The 16,750-nt window shown below is 44.1% G+C and overlaps 2 protein-coding genes across 2 annotated transcripts; both read right to left on the bottom strand.

The window, feature by feature from the left end:
• Positions 1–9,261: 9,261 nt before the first annotated feature.
• Positions 9,262–10,308, bottom strand: LOC147987193 (uncharacterized). The gene has a single exon (XM_087540270.1). It carries the CDS (start codon positions 10,306–10,308, stop codon positions 9,319–9,321), a length of 990 nt encoding a protein of 329 aa, XP_087396396.1. The 3' UTR covers positions 9,262–9,318.
• Positions 10,309–15,349: 5,041 nt separating this feature from the next.
• Positions 15,350–16,423, bottom strand: LOC147987192 (uncharacterized). Its single transcript, XM_087542309.1, has one exon. It carries the CDS (start codon positions 16,421–16,423, stop codon positions 15,350–15,352), a length of 1,074 nt encoding a protein of 357 aa, XP_087398435.1.
• Positions 16,424–16,750: the final 327 nt, after the last annotated feature.

The raw sequence follows: 16,750 nt of genomic DNA, 5'->3' as shown, positions 1-16,750 counted from the left end.
ACTTTACTTGTGCTATTACTAACACATATTTCGATTGGTGAATAAGAAACTTAATGACGTCGCCTGTTGTTTGAGGATGAAAATGGTATTTCTCTCCATAGAACAATTGCTTCAATTCTTTCAAAATAGAACCATACAGCAAAAGGCTTCAGAACACGAGGGGTCAACATACTCTAAATCAGTTCATAAAATCTAAAATCTAAATCCATGCCATATACATTCAGCGTCTACTACCATGAAATTGCAGCTAGAAGCCAGAAAGTATTACACTTCAATGACTGAGAACTTGAACGAGGAATAATGGAGAAAAGTGGAGAACTAACCTCCAGTTGGAAGGGCATGAAGATGCCAGCTCCTTCTCTGTTGTATCTTCCTTAATATCCATCCGACTGAACATTTATTTTCCAAAGCTGGAAAGAAAAGAAATTTACAAATATGCGCATTGGCACACATATCCATTCCACTGAACATATGCAACCCATATCCGCAAAAAATAGAAATTTAGTACATATTCACAAAGAGTAAGTAACAGCACATGGTCACCTTCTGGTCTCAATATCCAGAGTCTCATGTTGGATACATCTTATTAATTATGTTCAATTTCACAACTAAGCAGAACAAATTAATTCAGATATGTGATGGCTCTAAATAGGTAAAATGGCTCACAAATCTAACGAGACAAAAACTACGAGATTGTCTTGAAGGACCATTATGTATAGTTCTCCTGTGATACATTCTGGACCTCACAAATGCCTTGTGTTAAAATTAAAAGGTGAATGCTCTAAATAGGATCCTAGGGGAAAGGAAGAATAAGTAGATCCAGGATGCATTGGTGTGAATGTGTGATGTATAGATAAAAACTCTAATAGTAAAGCCTCCTGAATCCTGATTCACTCAAGGAGCACAAGTTGTAGGGCTGACAATCAGCAATCTAAAAGGGACATTTCCCTATTTTTGTCCCCTTACATTGTTTTTATGCAAGTGATTTACAGAAGAATTTAATAACATATTTTTATGTAAGTGCTTTAGAGAAGAATTTAAGAACACACGAGTTAATTTCATTCTTGGAGAGGTGCGGACTGCAATAAAAGCTAAAGACCAGGGAACACTAACAGAACCTTCTTACACTGCCATTTATCAAATAGATGTCCGTATCTTTAGTTTGATGGCCTGTCAGTATAACCTGCTGGAGTTAATCATCAGTTTTATAGTAAAATCTTGGGCAAAAATTTTATCTCCAACAGATCAAAGATGACACACATCAGAATCCTCACCAGACCGCGCTTTGCAATTCGAGACAAAGACCCACCAGACCAAGAATCTTACAGCCCCTTATTCAAGCTTGGTGCCACAATGCAAGCGCTAACATGAGTCGATGTGTCCATGCAAGAAGTGAAACAATGAAAGCGTCCAGGCCTAAGACAAGAGGCAGTGGTGCATGGGGAAATGCGGCACCGTGTCATTCTTCCCTGAGCCGATGTGGGCGCTCTCCCCTGAGCCGAGCGAAAGAAGTTCATATAACCCCCTGTGGTTGCACAAACCGGCCACTCCAACCTTTCCAATACAATTTAAATGACCCCCTAAACAATATTAGAGTGGTTTTAGCAGGATGCTTTGCCCACGTGGCAGGAAGGGTGCCAGGTAGCTAGGTGGGTGGCACAAATCCTTTGGAATAGGAGGGAACTGGCACTGGAAGTTTCTCCTGTAATGCGCAGCCGCTGCCCGTTATCCATCCACAAGCAGCGCTGCTGTCGTCGTGCGCCAGCAGAGCTCAAGCTCATGGTGTCCTGCACTCAGGATATTGGTAATTGGCTTAGACAAATTTGATGGCTGAGCTACAACCAAGTGTCCAATCAAAACGTTGGAAAAGCAGCAACTTTCTATGTAGAAAGGCTATATATAAAGATGAAACAAGAGGTAATTCAGTTGTCAGTTGATAATCTGCATTACTGCATACATGTCATTAATGAGTGCTCCGACGAAGAGATCTGGCTAATGAAGAAAAAGCAGCAGCAAGATCCTCTACCGAAGCATGCTAATCCTGTCCTTGGTTTTCACATAAAGAAAAAGGCTGAATCACTTGACATGTCAGTTGTTGTTCTTCACTTGGAAAAGCAAAGTTCAGACTGAATGTACTCTGTTTCTAGACTGAATGTACTCTGTTTCTAGACTGAATATACTATGTTTTCAAACTGAATGTACTCTATTTTCAGATTAAAAGTGATCTGATAATTCAGCATCAATGTTTTCAAAACTTGGCAAAGATCAAACATGACAGGAATATATGACATACACATCAAAGGATAGAGTAAATGGCATAAATGTCATAATCAGGACTTGGCAAAGATCAAACAGTTAACATGTCAAACATGACATATAAAGAGTAAATGCGATAAATGTCATGATCAGAACTTGGCATAGATTTCAAACCCTAGCTGGCTGGCCCCAAACACCTATGTCCACAACCCTAACCCCAGCACCAAACAGCCGCAATCTTCCCAAAAATCAAAATGTTACCAACGCTGTAACATTGGGAGTGATCGGGATGGGTCCTAACCTGCTCGTCGTCGTGTGTATGCTTATAGGGCGGCGATCATCCCGTCGACCCGCTGCAGCGTCGTCATAGACAGAGAAGCCGAAGCGGTGCAATCTGGGTCATGGTGGGGTTCAAGGGGTCATTTGCTCGGCAATAGCGACGCGCCCAGGCCACGGTGGCAAAACAACTTGCTAAAACCCACTCTAGTCCGGTTTAGGGGGTCTTTTAAATGGTATTGGAAAGGTAGGGGATTAAGAAACTGGTTTTAGACTTCAGGGGGTGGAGTGGCTGGTTTGTGCAACCCCGGGGGGGGGGGTTATGTGGACTTCTTTCGAGACGAGCACAACGGCATCCAGTGGAGGCGGTGAAGGCAGCGGTCGGCAGCAGCCCATGGGTGCACATAGAACTGCACACATTTGCAGAGAACGACGACCCAGTAGCAGCGCATCATGAGCGATGTGATCATGGTGGTGCCAAGGGGTTATAAGGGAGGAGAGGAGTGAACAGATGTATGGGGAGTGGAGCCATTGATAGACCCACTTGGATCGTGGTAGGCTAGATCTTTCCGGTAACCTACCTTCCTTGGGTGCGGAAGAGCTCGATCAAGAGCCGGCCATGGTGATGTAGAGGCCGGTGATCGCAGAGAGATCGAGATGGAGAGGTGGCAGTGGTGCTTCCCGTGAGCACTGCGATTACCCTAGATCGGAAGGGATATCGGTGGGGAGTCTGGCGGCGCGGTTAACCTCGTGAGTCATGCCCTGGCCCCCACCTCTGTTATATAGCGCGGGTCACAGGGGCCCACCAACCATGGTTTGGTTGGGCGCCCCCGATCAGGGCGCGAGTCAAGGGCCCGTTCGACTCGTTGGGTTCGAACGGGATAGAGATCAACCTAACATTCTCCTCCTTGGTCTCAACTTTACTTTTAACTTTATACTTTCTAGTTTATTTGTTTCATCACATATTGGTACATAGAGCATGTTTCATCGTCACAGCTTAATTGCCATTAGAATCATACAGCTACAACATACGTTATGTTCAGAAGCAAATTCTGTTCCTTTTGGGCCTATCCATAAATCATAAGGCTTTCCCTTAAACCCATGCCGGCTAAGTGTTCCTTGAACACATTGGGTGGTAAGCCTTTCGTTAGCGGATCCGCAAGCATATCCTTTGTCCTTATATGCTCGAGACTTATAGTTTGATCCTGGATTTTATCTTTCACAACATAATACCTTATCTCTATTGTTTTGGCAGCATTACTCGACTTGTTGTTGTGAGCATAGAATACCGCGGGTTGGTTGCCGCAGTACATTTTTAGTGGTTTGTGAATACAATCTACCACTTTCAAGTCGGGTACAAATTTCTTTAGCCATATCGCCTGCCCCGTGGCTTCGAAGCATGCTATGAATTCTGCATACATCGTGGATGATGCAACTATTGACTGTTTGGAGCTTTTCCACGAAATAGCTCCCCCAGCGAGAGTGAAGACGTATCCTGACGTGGATTTTCTATCATCTCTGTCCCCCGCAAAATCTACGTCTGAATACCCTTTTATCTCTAGGGAATCACTTCTGTATATTAGCATGTAGTCCTTCGTGCCTTGCGCATAACGCAATGCTTTCCTTACCATCTTCCAGTGCTCCATGCCTGGATTCTCTTGATATCTACTGAGTACCCCGGTGATAAAAGCTAAGTCAGGGCGAGTGCACACTTATGCATACTGTAAGCTGCCAACTGCCGAAGCGTATGGTACTGCTTTCATTTGATCGATCTCATACTGGTTTTTGGGACATTAGAATTTCCCAAAACTATCGCCCTTGACTATAGGAGCAGGTGTGGCTTTACTTGCATGCATATTATACTTTTTAAGAACCTTTTCTAAATATGCTTTCTGCGATAGTCATAAGACTCCATTGTTCCTATCTCGGTGAATTTCTATGCCCAAAACATATGATGCTTCACCAAGATCTGTTATGTCAAAATTTGATAATAAATATTTCTTTGTTTCTTGTAGTAGACTAACATCACTGCTAGCAAGCAGAATATCATCCACATACAAGATTAGGAAAATATATTTCCCATTTTTAAACTTTGCATAAATGCAATTATCCTCAATATTTTCTTTAAATCCAAAACTTTTAATCGTTTGATTAAACTTTAGATACCACTGCCGAGAGGCTTGTCTTAATTCATAAATGGATTTCTTCAGACGGCATCCCATATTTTCCTTGCCTTCCATGATAAAACCCTTGGGTTGTTTCATGTAGACCTTTTCTTTTAAATCACCATTCAGAAATGTCGTCTTAACATCCATTTGATGTAACTCTAAATCAAAATGTGCAACTAATGCCATTAAGATTCTGAAGGAATCCTTACATGAGACTGGAGAAAATGTCTCATTGTAATCTATCCCTTCTCTTTATGTAAACCCTTTTGCCATGAGTCGTGCTTTATACTTTTCTATATTCCCTTTAGAGTCATACTTAATTTTGTAGACCCATTTAAAGCCTACTGTTTTGGTTCCTTTAGGAATTTCCTCTAAGTCCCAAACATATTTGGAACTCATCGATTTCATCTCGTCTTCCATTGCCTTCATCCACTTCGATGAATGAGGGCTTCTCATGGCTTCTTCATATGAGGTGGGATTTTTTTTCCATATGAACCATTTCTTTGTTATAAACTTTAAAGTCAGTAGAAATAGCTGACTTTCTTGGTCTTGTAGACCTTCTAAGGGCCTCATTTTCTGGCACATTTTGTGCCTCAACCTCTGGCACTTCTTCTAAAATTTGATGTTGCACCTCCCTTTCATGCTCAACAACGGGTTCAGTCGGCTCCTGACGGATAGGTTCCGGGTCTACCCCCATGGTTGTCATGTATGGAGTTGCAACTGGTAGTGAGAAAAATGGCTCCTGAATCATCGGATTAGGTGCATGCACCCGCTTCTCCTCAAGATCATTTTTTCCAAGCTACCAAGCTCCCCCTCATCATTTTGTCCTCAAGGAAGACTGCATGTCTCGTTTCTACAAACTTTGTATATCTGTCTGGGCAGTAGAAACGAAAACCCTTTGATCTGTCTGGATAGCCAATGAAGTGGCAACTCACTGTTTTGGGATCTAACTTTGCAATGTTTGGGTTAAACATTTTGGCCCCAGCAGGGCACCCCCACACCCTGAAGTGTTGTAGGGAGGGCACCCTTCCTATCCATAGCTCGTACGGTGTTTTGGGCACCCACTTGCTTGGTACTTTATTGAGAATGTGAATGGCGGTTTTAAGCACCTCCATCCATAATCCCAATGACAAAATTGGAATAACTCATCATGCTGCACACCATATCCATAAGTGTACGGTTGCACCTTTCAGCTACTCCATTCTTTTCTCCCATAGTGGGATACATTAAAAAACACATGAGTTATCATATCTTTCTCTTGCCAAAATTTCTCCCGCCATACGGGATTTTTGACATAATATCTTTTCCCGCCATGCGGGTAATTCCCTGTAAGGGAATATGAATGCCAGAATTAGCTCTTTTGACTGCATATTCAATCATCAAATTTAGGAATAAATCCGAATGCTCTTTTACACACATGCTTAATCCGATGTTGGTCAAATCAAACACGCATGTTGCTTGTTTCATATCAAATCATGTTGACTGAAAAATCTTTTCATAGAGAGTACATGAAAGACATTCATCAATCAAGACTCTCAATGACCTATCTTTTTTCTTTTGATGCCATTCTTTAGAGAGAACATACTCCCTCACGTTATGACCTTTCTTGGTCAACTTTCGTGTCACAAGTACCTAGTCATTTGCTTTCACAAATGAAAGCATGGAAAACTTTTAGGCCGAGAAAACTTAGCCAATAATCAACAATAATGGGCATAAAAATAACCCTACGTTGGTCTGGTTAAAAGGAATGCACATTAAACTTTTGAAACTTTCTTTTATATTCTAAATCACTGTTGTGGCAGAATTAGAATAAACATCATCCTTATACATGAATTCCATATCACCGTTGGGCGGAAATGGAAATAATGCATATAACTCATAAACAATATGATGATAGTATTTCTATTAAACAACTTTGCTAAGAATTAATCATCACCATCAACTTTATTGCAGCAGGAACAAGAAATATACATTTCTCTAGTTCAAGAGCATTTCTTGATCTTTATCCGTTCTCTGAAAATTGATCACTTTGATACAAAATTTATCAGAGATTTAAACTTTGAACATAAGACTCATAGAATTATAGCACTGTTATCATTAACATTGGTCAGAAAATAACAATACCATATTTTAACTTTAAAATAAATATCTTTCTTTTGTCATAGCAGAAACTATCTGCATCTTATTTCACCCATAGGGGAAAAACATTGCTAAGAACATTTCTTCTAATTAAATTTTCCCGTTGGTTCCGATTTAATTGGAGGATAAAACTTTTACTTTGCAATGGAAGCTTTAGAATATTCTATTCAAAAACAATTCTCTACTCTTTTACTCTCTAAGCAATTTTAACCACATGGTTCAAAATGCATTAGAGAAGCAACAGTTTAATCTTTTACTTTAGTTCTATTAACTTTTAAAAGACCACCTTTAAATTTCAATAATAAAACATGATCATGTTATTAATAACGTTGGTCATAAAAATAACATAATCATATTCATTGTAATAATCACTTTAACATGCTCTTAAAAACATAATTCTATCTAAACTTTTATTTTCTTTATAAAAGAGCACTATTAATTATTTACGCCGCGGAAAAACATGAATAAAAAATTCATGAACTTTTTATTATTTACAGAAACTTTTCTTTATAAAATACATGAACTTTTCTTTTTCTAGAAATTTTCTATTCTTTAAAAAACAGAAAATAGCAGCAGCACAACGCCGGCCTGCAACCGAAAAGGCCAGCCCACAGCCTGACAGAAAAGGCCAGCCGACGGCCTGACCTGCGTGCTATCCGTGGCTGTGGCCTCGGCCCAGCGCCAGCGCGCGCGACTCTGCCGCCGGCCTGGTCCACTTTCAGCCCAGAAGGCCCGCGACGCTCTAGGGTTTAGATCTAGGGCGTCCATCCCGATCCGACGGTCATCCGCGGTTCTAGCTGGATCAAAACCGGCGCCCGGTCGCCCCAATCGAACCCTAGGGTCATTCTCTCCCCAGTGCGCCGCTTGAACCCCTCTCGCTCGATCCTTTCTCTCTCAGCGGCGAGGCAGAGAGGAACTACTGCGCTCCGGCCGGCCGCCCTAACCGCCGGCGACGGCGGCGAGAGCCACCGCACCGCGCGCGCCTCTCCCTTTCTTTCCCTTCTTCTTTCTTTGCCTCTGTCCTGTCGGGGAAAAAAAGGGCAGCGCCCTTGTCGGCCGCTTCGGCCGCCGGCGACGGCGGCGAGAGCCACCGCGCCCCGCTGTGCTCTCCTTTTCCCTTCCCCCTTCTCTCACCCATTCACCACCTCCTCCTTCATGCAGAAAAAGAGAGAGACTCGAGAGGTCCTGCGCCATCAAACGCAGCGCCCCCCTGACCCCTTTGCCGGCGTGCGCGAGCACCACGAGGGTGAACGCGCCACCGTCAAATGGCTTGGTGGTGGTGCTCTTTGCCCCTGAAAAGTGGTGGTGTTCTTCTTCTCGATGCCTCGGCTTGCCGATGCGCATCGAGATCGAGAGGAACGGCGCGGCCTTGCGGCGGCACAACTTTTCTTTGCCCTTCTATTCCCATCTTTTTCGTTTTGGGGTTAGGGTTGTTCGGGGGGAGGAAACTTTCTTTCTTTGCTTTATCTTTTTACCAAAAATCATCTAACCAAGATGGCCTGATACCATTGATAGACCCACTTGGATCGTGGTAGGCTAGATCTTTCCGGTAACCTACCTTCCTTGGGTGCGGAAGATCTCGATCAAGAGTCGGCCATGGTGATGTAGAGGCCGATGATCGCAGAGAGATCGAGATGGAGAGGTGGCAGTGGTGCTTCCCGTGAGCACTGCGATTGCCCTAGATCGGAAGGGATATCAGTGGGGAGTCTGGCGGCGCGGTTAACCTCGTGAGTCATGCCCTGGCCCCCACCTCTGTTATATAGCGCGGGTCACAGGGGCCCACCAACCATGGTTCGGTTGGGCGCCCCCAATCAGGGCACGAGTCAAGGGCCCGTTCGACCCGTTGGGTTCGAACGGGATAGAGATCAACCTAACAGCCATGTGTTGGGTTCATGTGTTCCAACCGACTTTGGTTTTCTTTCTGTAATTTCATGGGTTCCAACCAGCTCGTATTTTCTAGGTTTTCTTTCTGTAATTTTCTTTGCGCTACTGTGTGGATGGATTGTGGTGTAGGAAAGGGGGGTGGAACCATCACGACGACCGCAGACTCCCCTCTAATAATAGAGATTTGCCCACTTTTAGCACACGTCTTGAAAATCCAGCTCTAAGATACAACATTGCTGCACCAAATGGTGTTTCTATCCGATAATTTGCATGATCACTAATTTCACTATACATTATATGAACGTTCCAGCTTTTCAAACCATTCAGGCTTTTACCAGTTAAACCATATCATAATTTATCAAGATTCTAGTCCATCTAATAATAAAATAAAAGCACCTAAGGAGCTATGTATACAGCAACGGCAGCAAATATAGTGATACAACATACTGAAAGGAAATGAGCACTACTACCCAAAAACTAACATAGCTGAAGTTGTAACTACTAAGTACATATGGAATGGAAAGGGGAAGACACACAGTTCCAATCCTCTAGGACATACCAGTTTATTTGCTCCCCTTTCACTAGTGAGTTACCCTTACAAGACACACTGGATGTCATCCATGATGAACTTGTAGAATTTGGACCTATGGTTGACCATAACGAGTCCAGACTTCTTGTGGCGCACTACCTCCACACCAGACATGACAGCACCTGTGTCAGTCGGGTTGCCAGTGCGTTGGTCGAAACCAAACTCAAAGACCTTGGTAATGCAAAACTTCCCAGCTCCCAAGTAGACAAAGTTGCAGTCTAGCATCCTCCAGTCCTCAGGCAGATCAAGGTGTGGCCAACTGTACACCAAAGGCGGACCACTGTCCGAGCGTAGAGGGGAGATATCCATTGCACAAAAGTGGTGTTCATCATTGTCAATGCCAAACAAGAGGTTGTCGAGCTCTGGTACATGCACAGCACGACGGAAGAATGACAGTATCCAGTAGCCGGCCTTAAACCACTTGCGACTAGTCGTGTTGAAGCAGTAGCTTTGTTCTCCAGAGGAGACAACAAGAATTGAGTGCCCGTCAATGGCAAGCAGCGCATGGCAAATGAAATTGTAATTCTCATCAGCGACGGGTGGATTGCGGCTGGCACGGTACCTTCCCATGACGTAGAAGACATCAGCACGCTCGGGGTCGGAGGCTTCGGCATTAGTGGCAGAGAAGCCGATGGGCCTGCTCCCCTTGGGACTGTTGAGGCATGGAATCGGCTGGAGGGAGCCGGCGTCCATGTCGTATAGGACGGTGTGCCCCTCCGCATCCACGCAGAGGATCTTGCTAGCGCCGCCGCTGCCTCGTTCATGGAAGGGTAGGAAGTCTATCCTTTTGTCGTCTGAGATGGACCGTTCGAGTCTGAGCCTGGGCGGAGGAATCCGTGTGATGATCTCCATATTGAACTTGGATTTTGCCGCTGCCCGTGCTTCCGCCGTGGATCCGTAGAAGAGTTGTTCCTCGGGCTTGATGCGACTAACCGTGTACCAGCTGCCATTGCGATACCTCTGCATCACGACGTTCAAGAACTGCCGCGCCTTCATCGCTCACCAGTCACCACTCCTTCCTACCAAAGATAGATCACGAATTTGATGGTGAATGATACCCCAGAGACAAAGCACTTCCACGAAAACAAACAAGATCGACCAACGGGCAAGAGAAATAAGGAGTAATTAATACCTGCGACAGACATGTCCAAGTGTCTTCCCCTCCAAGTCCACCGAATTGAAGGTGGCGGTCGCAGTGGGGACAACGGCGACGGCGGCGGCGGCGGCGGCTGGGACCGGATGGAACAGAGATCAGATGACACGCTGCAACTTGCCTCCCTTTATCGGACGTCCATTCAAGACATGTCCACACCGTAGCCGCCAATCCTCTCCACAGCAGCGCAGCTCACCTTCCTCTCTTCCACGACGGGGCATCCCCGACCTCTTCCCCCTCCTCCGCTGTGTTGCTCGCCCTCAATCCTCTCCTCGGCAGTGTGACATGGGAGAGAACGAGCTCGCTAAGCCCGCTCGGAGTGTTGCCATGTGTTTCTGATAAGAAATTTGCTGCTGAAAACTGCGAAGTGTGGGTTGTTTTACCCTTGGCCCAATCCCTTTGGTTGGATATATGATGGACGTCAAATAGAGGGGGCCAAGTTGCAGCATGACTTGCTAGAGGCAATTCTTCTGGTGTCTTATCGTTTCCTTCTACGTTTTTTAGAATCGTATGGTCTCTTTATTGCTCTATAATAAGTGGTACAAGTACAATAGAAGGATCCCATGGCTGAAGTGCATTAGCAAGCGCTATATATTAAGCGTTGGTGGAGTGCTGGTTCCGAAACCCGACACAATGGCTAGTGACCACTAGCCGGGTGGAGATATAATATACAAAATGGGAAAAAGCTTTATGTTCTGAACCATGTCTCACATCTAAGGAAATGCAGATGGCAATTATGGTTTTGAGCTCTATGGGTAAAGTGATACAAACTCTGCAGAGTTAAAGTAAAACATGAATTCATGCCAGTCTCTTGGATTGGGGACTATGGGGAGCTATTGGTGGTCTATCTCGCAATACGAGTGTTTGATAGCTTTTATAAATTGAAAATAACTTCTGCAACAAATGTTTATTTTTGAAAGGTGTGAGTTGAGGTAGGACTTGTTGATTTATATTTATCTATCACGAGTGTTGCATTCTGCTATTTGAGCTTGCTGAGTACTTTGTACTCACTCTTGCCATTAATCATATTTTTCTTAGAGCAAAGCTTGTATGAGAATCCTGCTGGACCAAGTGAAGATAGAAATGGTGATGGCTACAACTACACAGGGGACCTAGATGTGGATCCATCTAGTGCTATGTATGACCTGGATGCCACAGATGGGGGTTGGGATGAATAAGTAACTTAGGAGCTAGCTATGTAAACTACAAACTATTTTATCACGATCAATCTTGGACTGCTAGTTGGAACTCCGGTGTTAGGAGATGTAATAATTTGGTGGACATGTGAGAAGCCTACTTGAGACTTTTAGCTCTGTGTGGCATGGTATTGCAATATAAATGACCATCTCTAGCTATCCTTGTTGCAAATCTCTAAGATGGATTATTATTTGACAAGACAAGATTTTATCAAAAAATAATCCAAGGACTAGTGTCATTATCTATATTAATAATGACACGGGTCGTCACACTTAAGAAGCTAGAGATAGTGACCATGATTGAGGAAGAGAACACTCTTTACAAGATTATGTGCCTCATAGTTAGACGCTTCACCCTCGTGAATAAATCTTACTGAAATGAAGGAACTTGCTCGTTCCATGATATCCGCAAGCACTGAGCTATATGCGAACATGCTTCATTGATGTTCTTTACTACAGTGTGATGCATCGCATGCAAAAAAACAAGTTCCTGCAAGTTTAGATCCTCTACGAGGGCCAAGGCCTTGCAACATGCTACATTCCAAGGTAGCTAGCCAGATAAGTGCAGTTGTCAAGGACTCGTGCTGATGACCAAAGCTACCTTCCAGAGTCGTCTCGGCAAATAACAGCAGCTGCCCCTTGGGATTTTGATCTTGTGAAATTTGAGGAGGAGAAGGAGGAGGTGGTGGTGGCGGAGCTGCTGGAACTAGTGTTACGCTGGGCCTCGAGGCCTAGGATGTTTGTGTTGTGTGAAACATGTCTGCTTTTCATGTTTAACTCTATTTTCTATGCGTCATGTTAAAATGTTGGATGGTGGCGTTGTTTTATAGCAGTTTCAATGTATATGCATAAGTTTTTTGTTCTATAAATTTCGGTAGGAGGGCTCGTTACCAAATTGAAGAAATTGACTGCAGTGCTCTGAGCATTCGAGGCGATTAGTAATTAGAAACTGTCTGCAATGCTATGAGCAGTAGAGACAGTTAGAAAGGAGAAACCACCTATGGTGCCATGAGCATTCGAGGTGGTTCTTATAACCGCCTTTGACTCTCGAGTATTGGCGACACAGAATTTCAGACGGATTGGGTAACCGCCTCGGGCCCATTTACGAAAACCACCTATGAAGCCTGATTCTGTACTAGCGGCACATGAAATGACTAGAGGCAAGGGGAGGGTAGAACAGTGGGTGGATGCAAAATTTCAAGCTAGAGCATCCAATTCCATTGTTTGAACAGAGGAGTAAATCTGAAGTGTCACTCAAAATTTCTGCTTAACATGGGTAAGAAAGGTTGCCAACTAGATAGTAGATAGGGGAGATAAGCATGTGCTGGATTTATTTATGGATTTTTTATAGGTCAAAATAGGAGTGAGTGATTGATGTTTGATCATTATTTTGAACATGGCCATGTAGTGGAACTCATGTGGGATAATGAAAATTCCTTGAGTAAATTACTGAGATTTGAGAAAAAAAATATTTAACCATTTCTGCAAATAATTACGTATTTTAAAATTAAAATCTTGAAGGGGCTAGTGATCTTATATGTAATAGACTCCAAAAAATTATTTTTAATGGATTATTGTTTTGAAAAAATAAATATTTTTAGTTCAAACCTTATCTTAGGGTTTTGGGGAAATAAAAGTTTATTTTCTTTTTTACTAAAATAAATTGTAAAAAATATTGGGCTCTAACCACATGAAATGATCACTGGGGGTGATTTGGGGAATATGATTGCAAGAGTATAATTGGGGAATTTATCATGAATTAAAATACCAACAAACTCTAAATAAATGCAACAAGAGGCAAAGGCAACACAACATTTTTGTTAGTCCCAAATTTTGCACTTTATTAACATAGATGATGTGATTACTAAACACATGCTGTGGCCATTCTTGGAGCACTTTTTTTTGGTTTAAGCCCCAATAAAGTATGCAGGGGCTCCGTTTAGGGTCCCTCCTAATCTACTACTCCCTCTGTCCTTAAAAGAGTGTACTTTCATCTTTGTTGGAGGTCAAACTATCTCAAAATTAGACCGAGTTTGTGCAAATTGTCAATGCTTGCCAAACCAAATAGGTATATGATGAAAATATATTTTATCGTGAATCTAATGCTACTAATTTGATGGCATAAATGTTGGTCTATTATTATATAAATACAGTGAAATATAAAAAAGCTTGACTTTCCAACAGAGTTGGAAATACACTCTTTTAAGGACGGACGGAGTATGCTTTTAACACTTATATTTTTCCTTCAAATATTGCAAACATTTTCAGTTTCACAACTAGAGGTGAACATCATAATATATTTGGTTGTTTACAAAGTTATACTTGTAAAAGCTAAAAAAACATAATACTTCAATCCAGCTAAATGGTTTCAATGAGCTTATAATATATATGGCTCGCATTTCTTTTCTCCATTTCTCTCTCCTTCCCCATCTTAAGAGTTTCTTGTGTCTCCCTGTCCCTCTCCCCTCCTCCTCCAGCGGTCTCGTGTCGACCGGAGTAGGAATGCGAGAAGTGAGTGGCTGACCTCTGTAGATAGTACCACTAGGGATACGTGTAGACTTACCTTCGAGGAGACTGGTTTTATGTCTTCGTTATTTTGCTCCGTTGACAATGAGCAACGTATGAAGCTCGCTTTCCTCCTCCTCGACCCGACTTCCATAGTGGACTGTGGTGGCGAGAACTGGATTTGGTGAAAGCTTCTTCAATAAGCTCGCGAGAACCCCTGGACAGATCTAGTGCCAATCTTTCTTCATCAGCCGGTCAAATTAAAGAGGAAGCAGTATACTCAATTTCAACCTCCGCCAATCTCTCTGGGGTGTGTTAGCTATCTTGTGGATCTCGATCACAGAAATTGTAGATCAACAAAGGAAATTCTTATGAATATGCCATCTTCAACCTCCATGCAAGGCCCTTATCCCCTTGTCCGTTGTTCGCAAGGTTTGTGCCGAAGACAATGAACTCATCGGTTACGTGCAATATGACTCAGATCATAGTTTCAAATAGCGGGCTATGCCTCCTAGCAATGGATCTCTCTAAACGCTATAGTATGCTTTTTAAAATGTCTGGTCATGTGTTAGGAACAAAGTCTCTTGGCGCAGAACCTCTCTAAACGCTATAGGGCCCTATTTAATACAATGGACTCGATTGCAGTCCTCTTGTATGGTTTAGAGTCCTATCTGCGATATGACTTAATTGCGTTTCTCTTGTATGGTTTAGAGTCATATATGCAAAAAAGGAAGGGCCATGTTGTTGTTGTTTTCTTGCTAGGTCCTCTATGCAACGATGTATTAATTTTGATGTGAATTTTATGGTTTGAGCCATTTATATTTCTCATTTGCATATGAAATTTTGTGGAACAATATGTTCGTGTTGCTACTATAAAATATTTTTTCCAAGAATTTTCCAACAATCATAAATGGGATTTTTTTTAGACCAGGTGCACCAAATGGTTGGATGCACATGATGCGACCTACCCTGCCTACCTATTCCGACGACACTTCCGATTGGACCACTTTTGATTAAGTGTAAGTTACATCCACCTTGATCTGGCTGCTGCACGGTAGAAGACGCATTTTGTCAGCGTGATTTCTCCCCTAAACATTAGAGCTTGTTCGCTTCCGTTTGTGAAGATTGAAAGGGGTTGAGCGTAATGAAATCCGCAAGTCAAAACTTCCTGAATCCCCTCCCATCACCATGGGAGAGGTTTAACCAAACACAGCCTCGGCGAGTTAAAGACACACTGGATGCTGGCATAGCTGACAAAGGAGTTGTGCTTCATCATTTGGAGTTCAGATGATCCTTCAAGGAACACCTCCACACCGGTGAGCACAGCCGCCGTGTTGCTCGGATTGTCCTGTTGTGCGTCTTGCTCCCCGGTGTCAAATTTTCCGAAGATGCAAAACCTGCCAGCGCCAAGGTACAGCAGGCTACCCCTTGTCTGCACCCATCCATGAGGCGTGTCGAGGACCTGCCAGTCATGCAGCAACTTGGGAGCTCCACCAAGGTTGGAGAGGTCCAATGCGCACAAGTTGTGGGCGTTATTTGCGCTGTTTCCGGCCATGCCGAACCAGAGGTTTTGAAGCTCAGGGACATGCTCAGCCCGTCCATGGAACGGCAGGGTCCAGCGGCCAGCCTTTTCCCAGGTGCAGCTAACCGTGTCGAAGCAGTAGGTGCCGATCAGCCCAGGGGAGGACACGCAGATGGTCGAGCCATCAGCCAACAGCATGAACGACTGGACGGCCGTGCATTCATAGGATGCGTCATTGACGTAGGGCAGCGGCGGGAGCCGGTGCCACTCCCAGCATTTCTTGCCGTAGATGAAGGCTTCGAAGTTGAAAGCATTGCCGGGAGAGGGGAACCTGTCGATGACGTACAGGGCCTGACGGGAGGTTTCGGCACGAGTGATGGAGAAGGAGACGGGGCTGTCTCCCTTGGGTTCGTTGAGGCCGGCAACGGGCTGGACGGAGCAGCTGCCGGCGTCGCAGAGGATGGTGTTGCCTGCCGAGTCCATGGAGAGGATGTTACCGTCGCCGCCTCGTCCGTAGAAGGGCAAAAAATCGATCCTTGGGTCGTCTACGCGGTACGCTTCGAATTTGAGCATGGGCGGTGGCATCTTCGGCGCAACCGCTGGTGATGGCGGCGGCGTATTCTCCTCCGTTGATCGGTAGAAGAGTTGCTCCCCGGGCTTGATGCGGCTCACCGTGTACAGGCTGCCACTGCCGGACCTCCGCATCACCACATTCAGGAACTGCCGCGCCTTCATTTTAATTCTTCCAACTCCTACAAAACGGAGATCAGGAATTAGAGTAGATCATAGTATTTGATCTTCCCCTGACGTTACAGAAGAGATTCTTCCACAATATCTACAGAAACAAATAATGAATACACGCCAAATGGTGAAGAGAAAGATCGAGTAATGCCTGCGACAGGACTTATTCCTTGGGCTGATCGAAGCTGGCGCTGCCGGACGAGGAGTGGCGGCGGCGGCGGCGCGAGGAGATCGGGATGGGGTGTGCGATCTAGGTCTAGCCGTCATGCCCTTTCTTCTCTTCTTGTTATTTATCTTTTTTATTTTTATGAGACCCTTTTT

Source organism: Triticum urartu, chromosome 2A (genome assembly GCF_056163025.1).
Source record: "Triticum urartu cultivar PI428250 chromosome 2A, HENAU_Tu73, whole genome shotgun sequence".
NCBI classification, from domain to species: Eukaryota; Viridiplantae; Streptophyta; class Magnoliopsida; order Poales; family Poaceae; genus Triticum; species Triticum urartu.
Note: the sequence above shows the minus strand (reverse complement) of the source record. Positions and strands in the feature narration are given on the sequence as shown.

Coding starts and splice junctions, on each gene's coding strand:
- LOC147987192 (XM_087542309.1), bottom strand. CDS start 16,423: ATGAAGGCGCGGCAGTTCCTGAATGTGGTGATGCGGAGGTCCGGCAGT.
- LOC147987193 (XM_087540270.1), bottom strand. CDS start 10,308: ATGAAGGCGCGGCAGTTCTTGAACGTCGTGATGCAGAGGTATCGCAAT.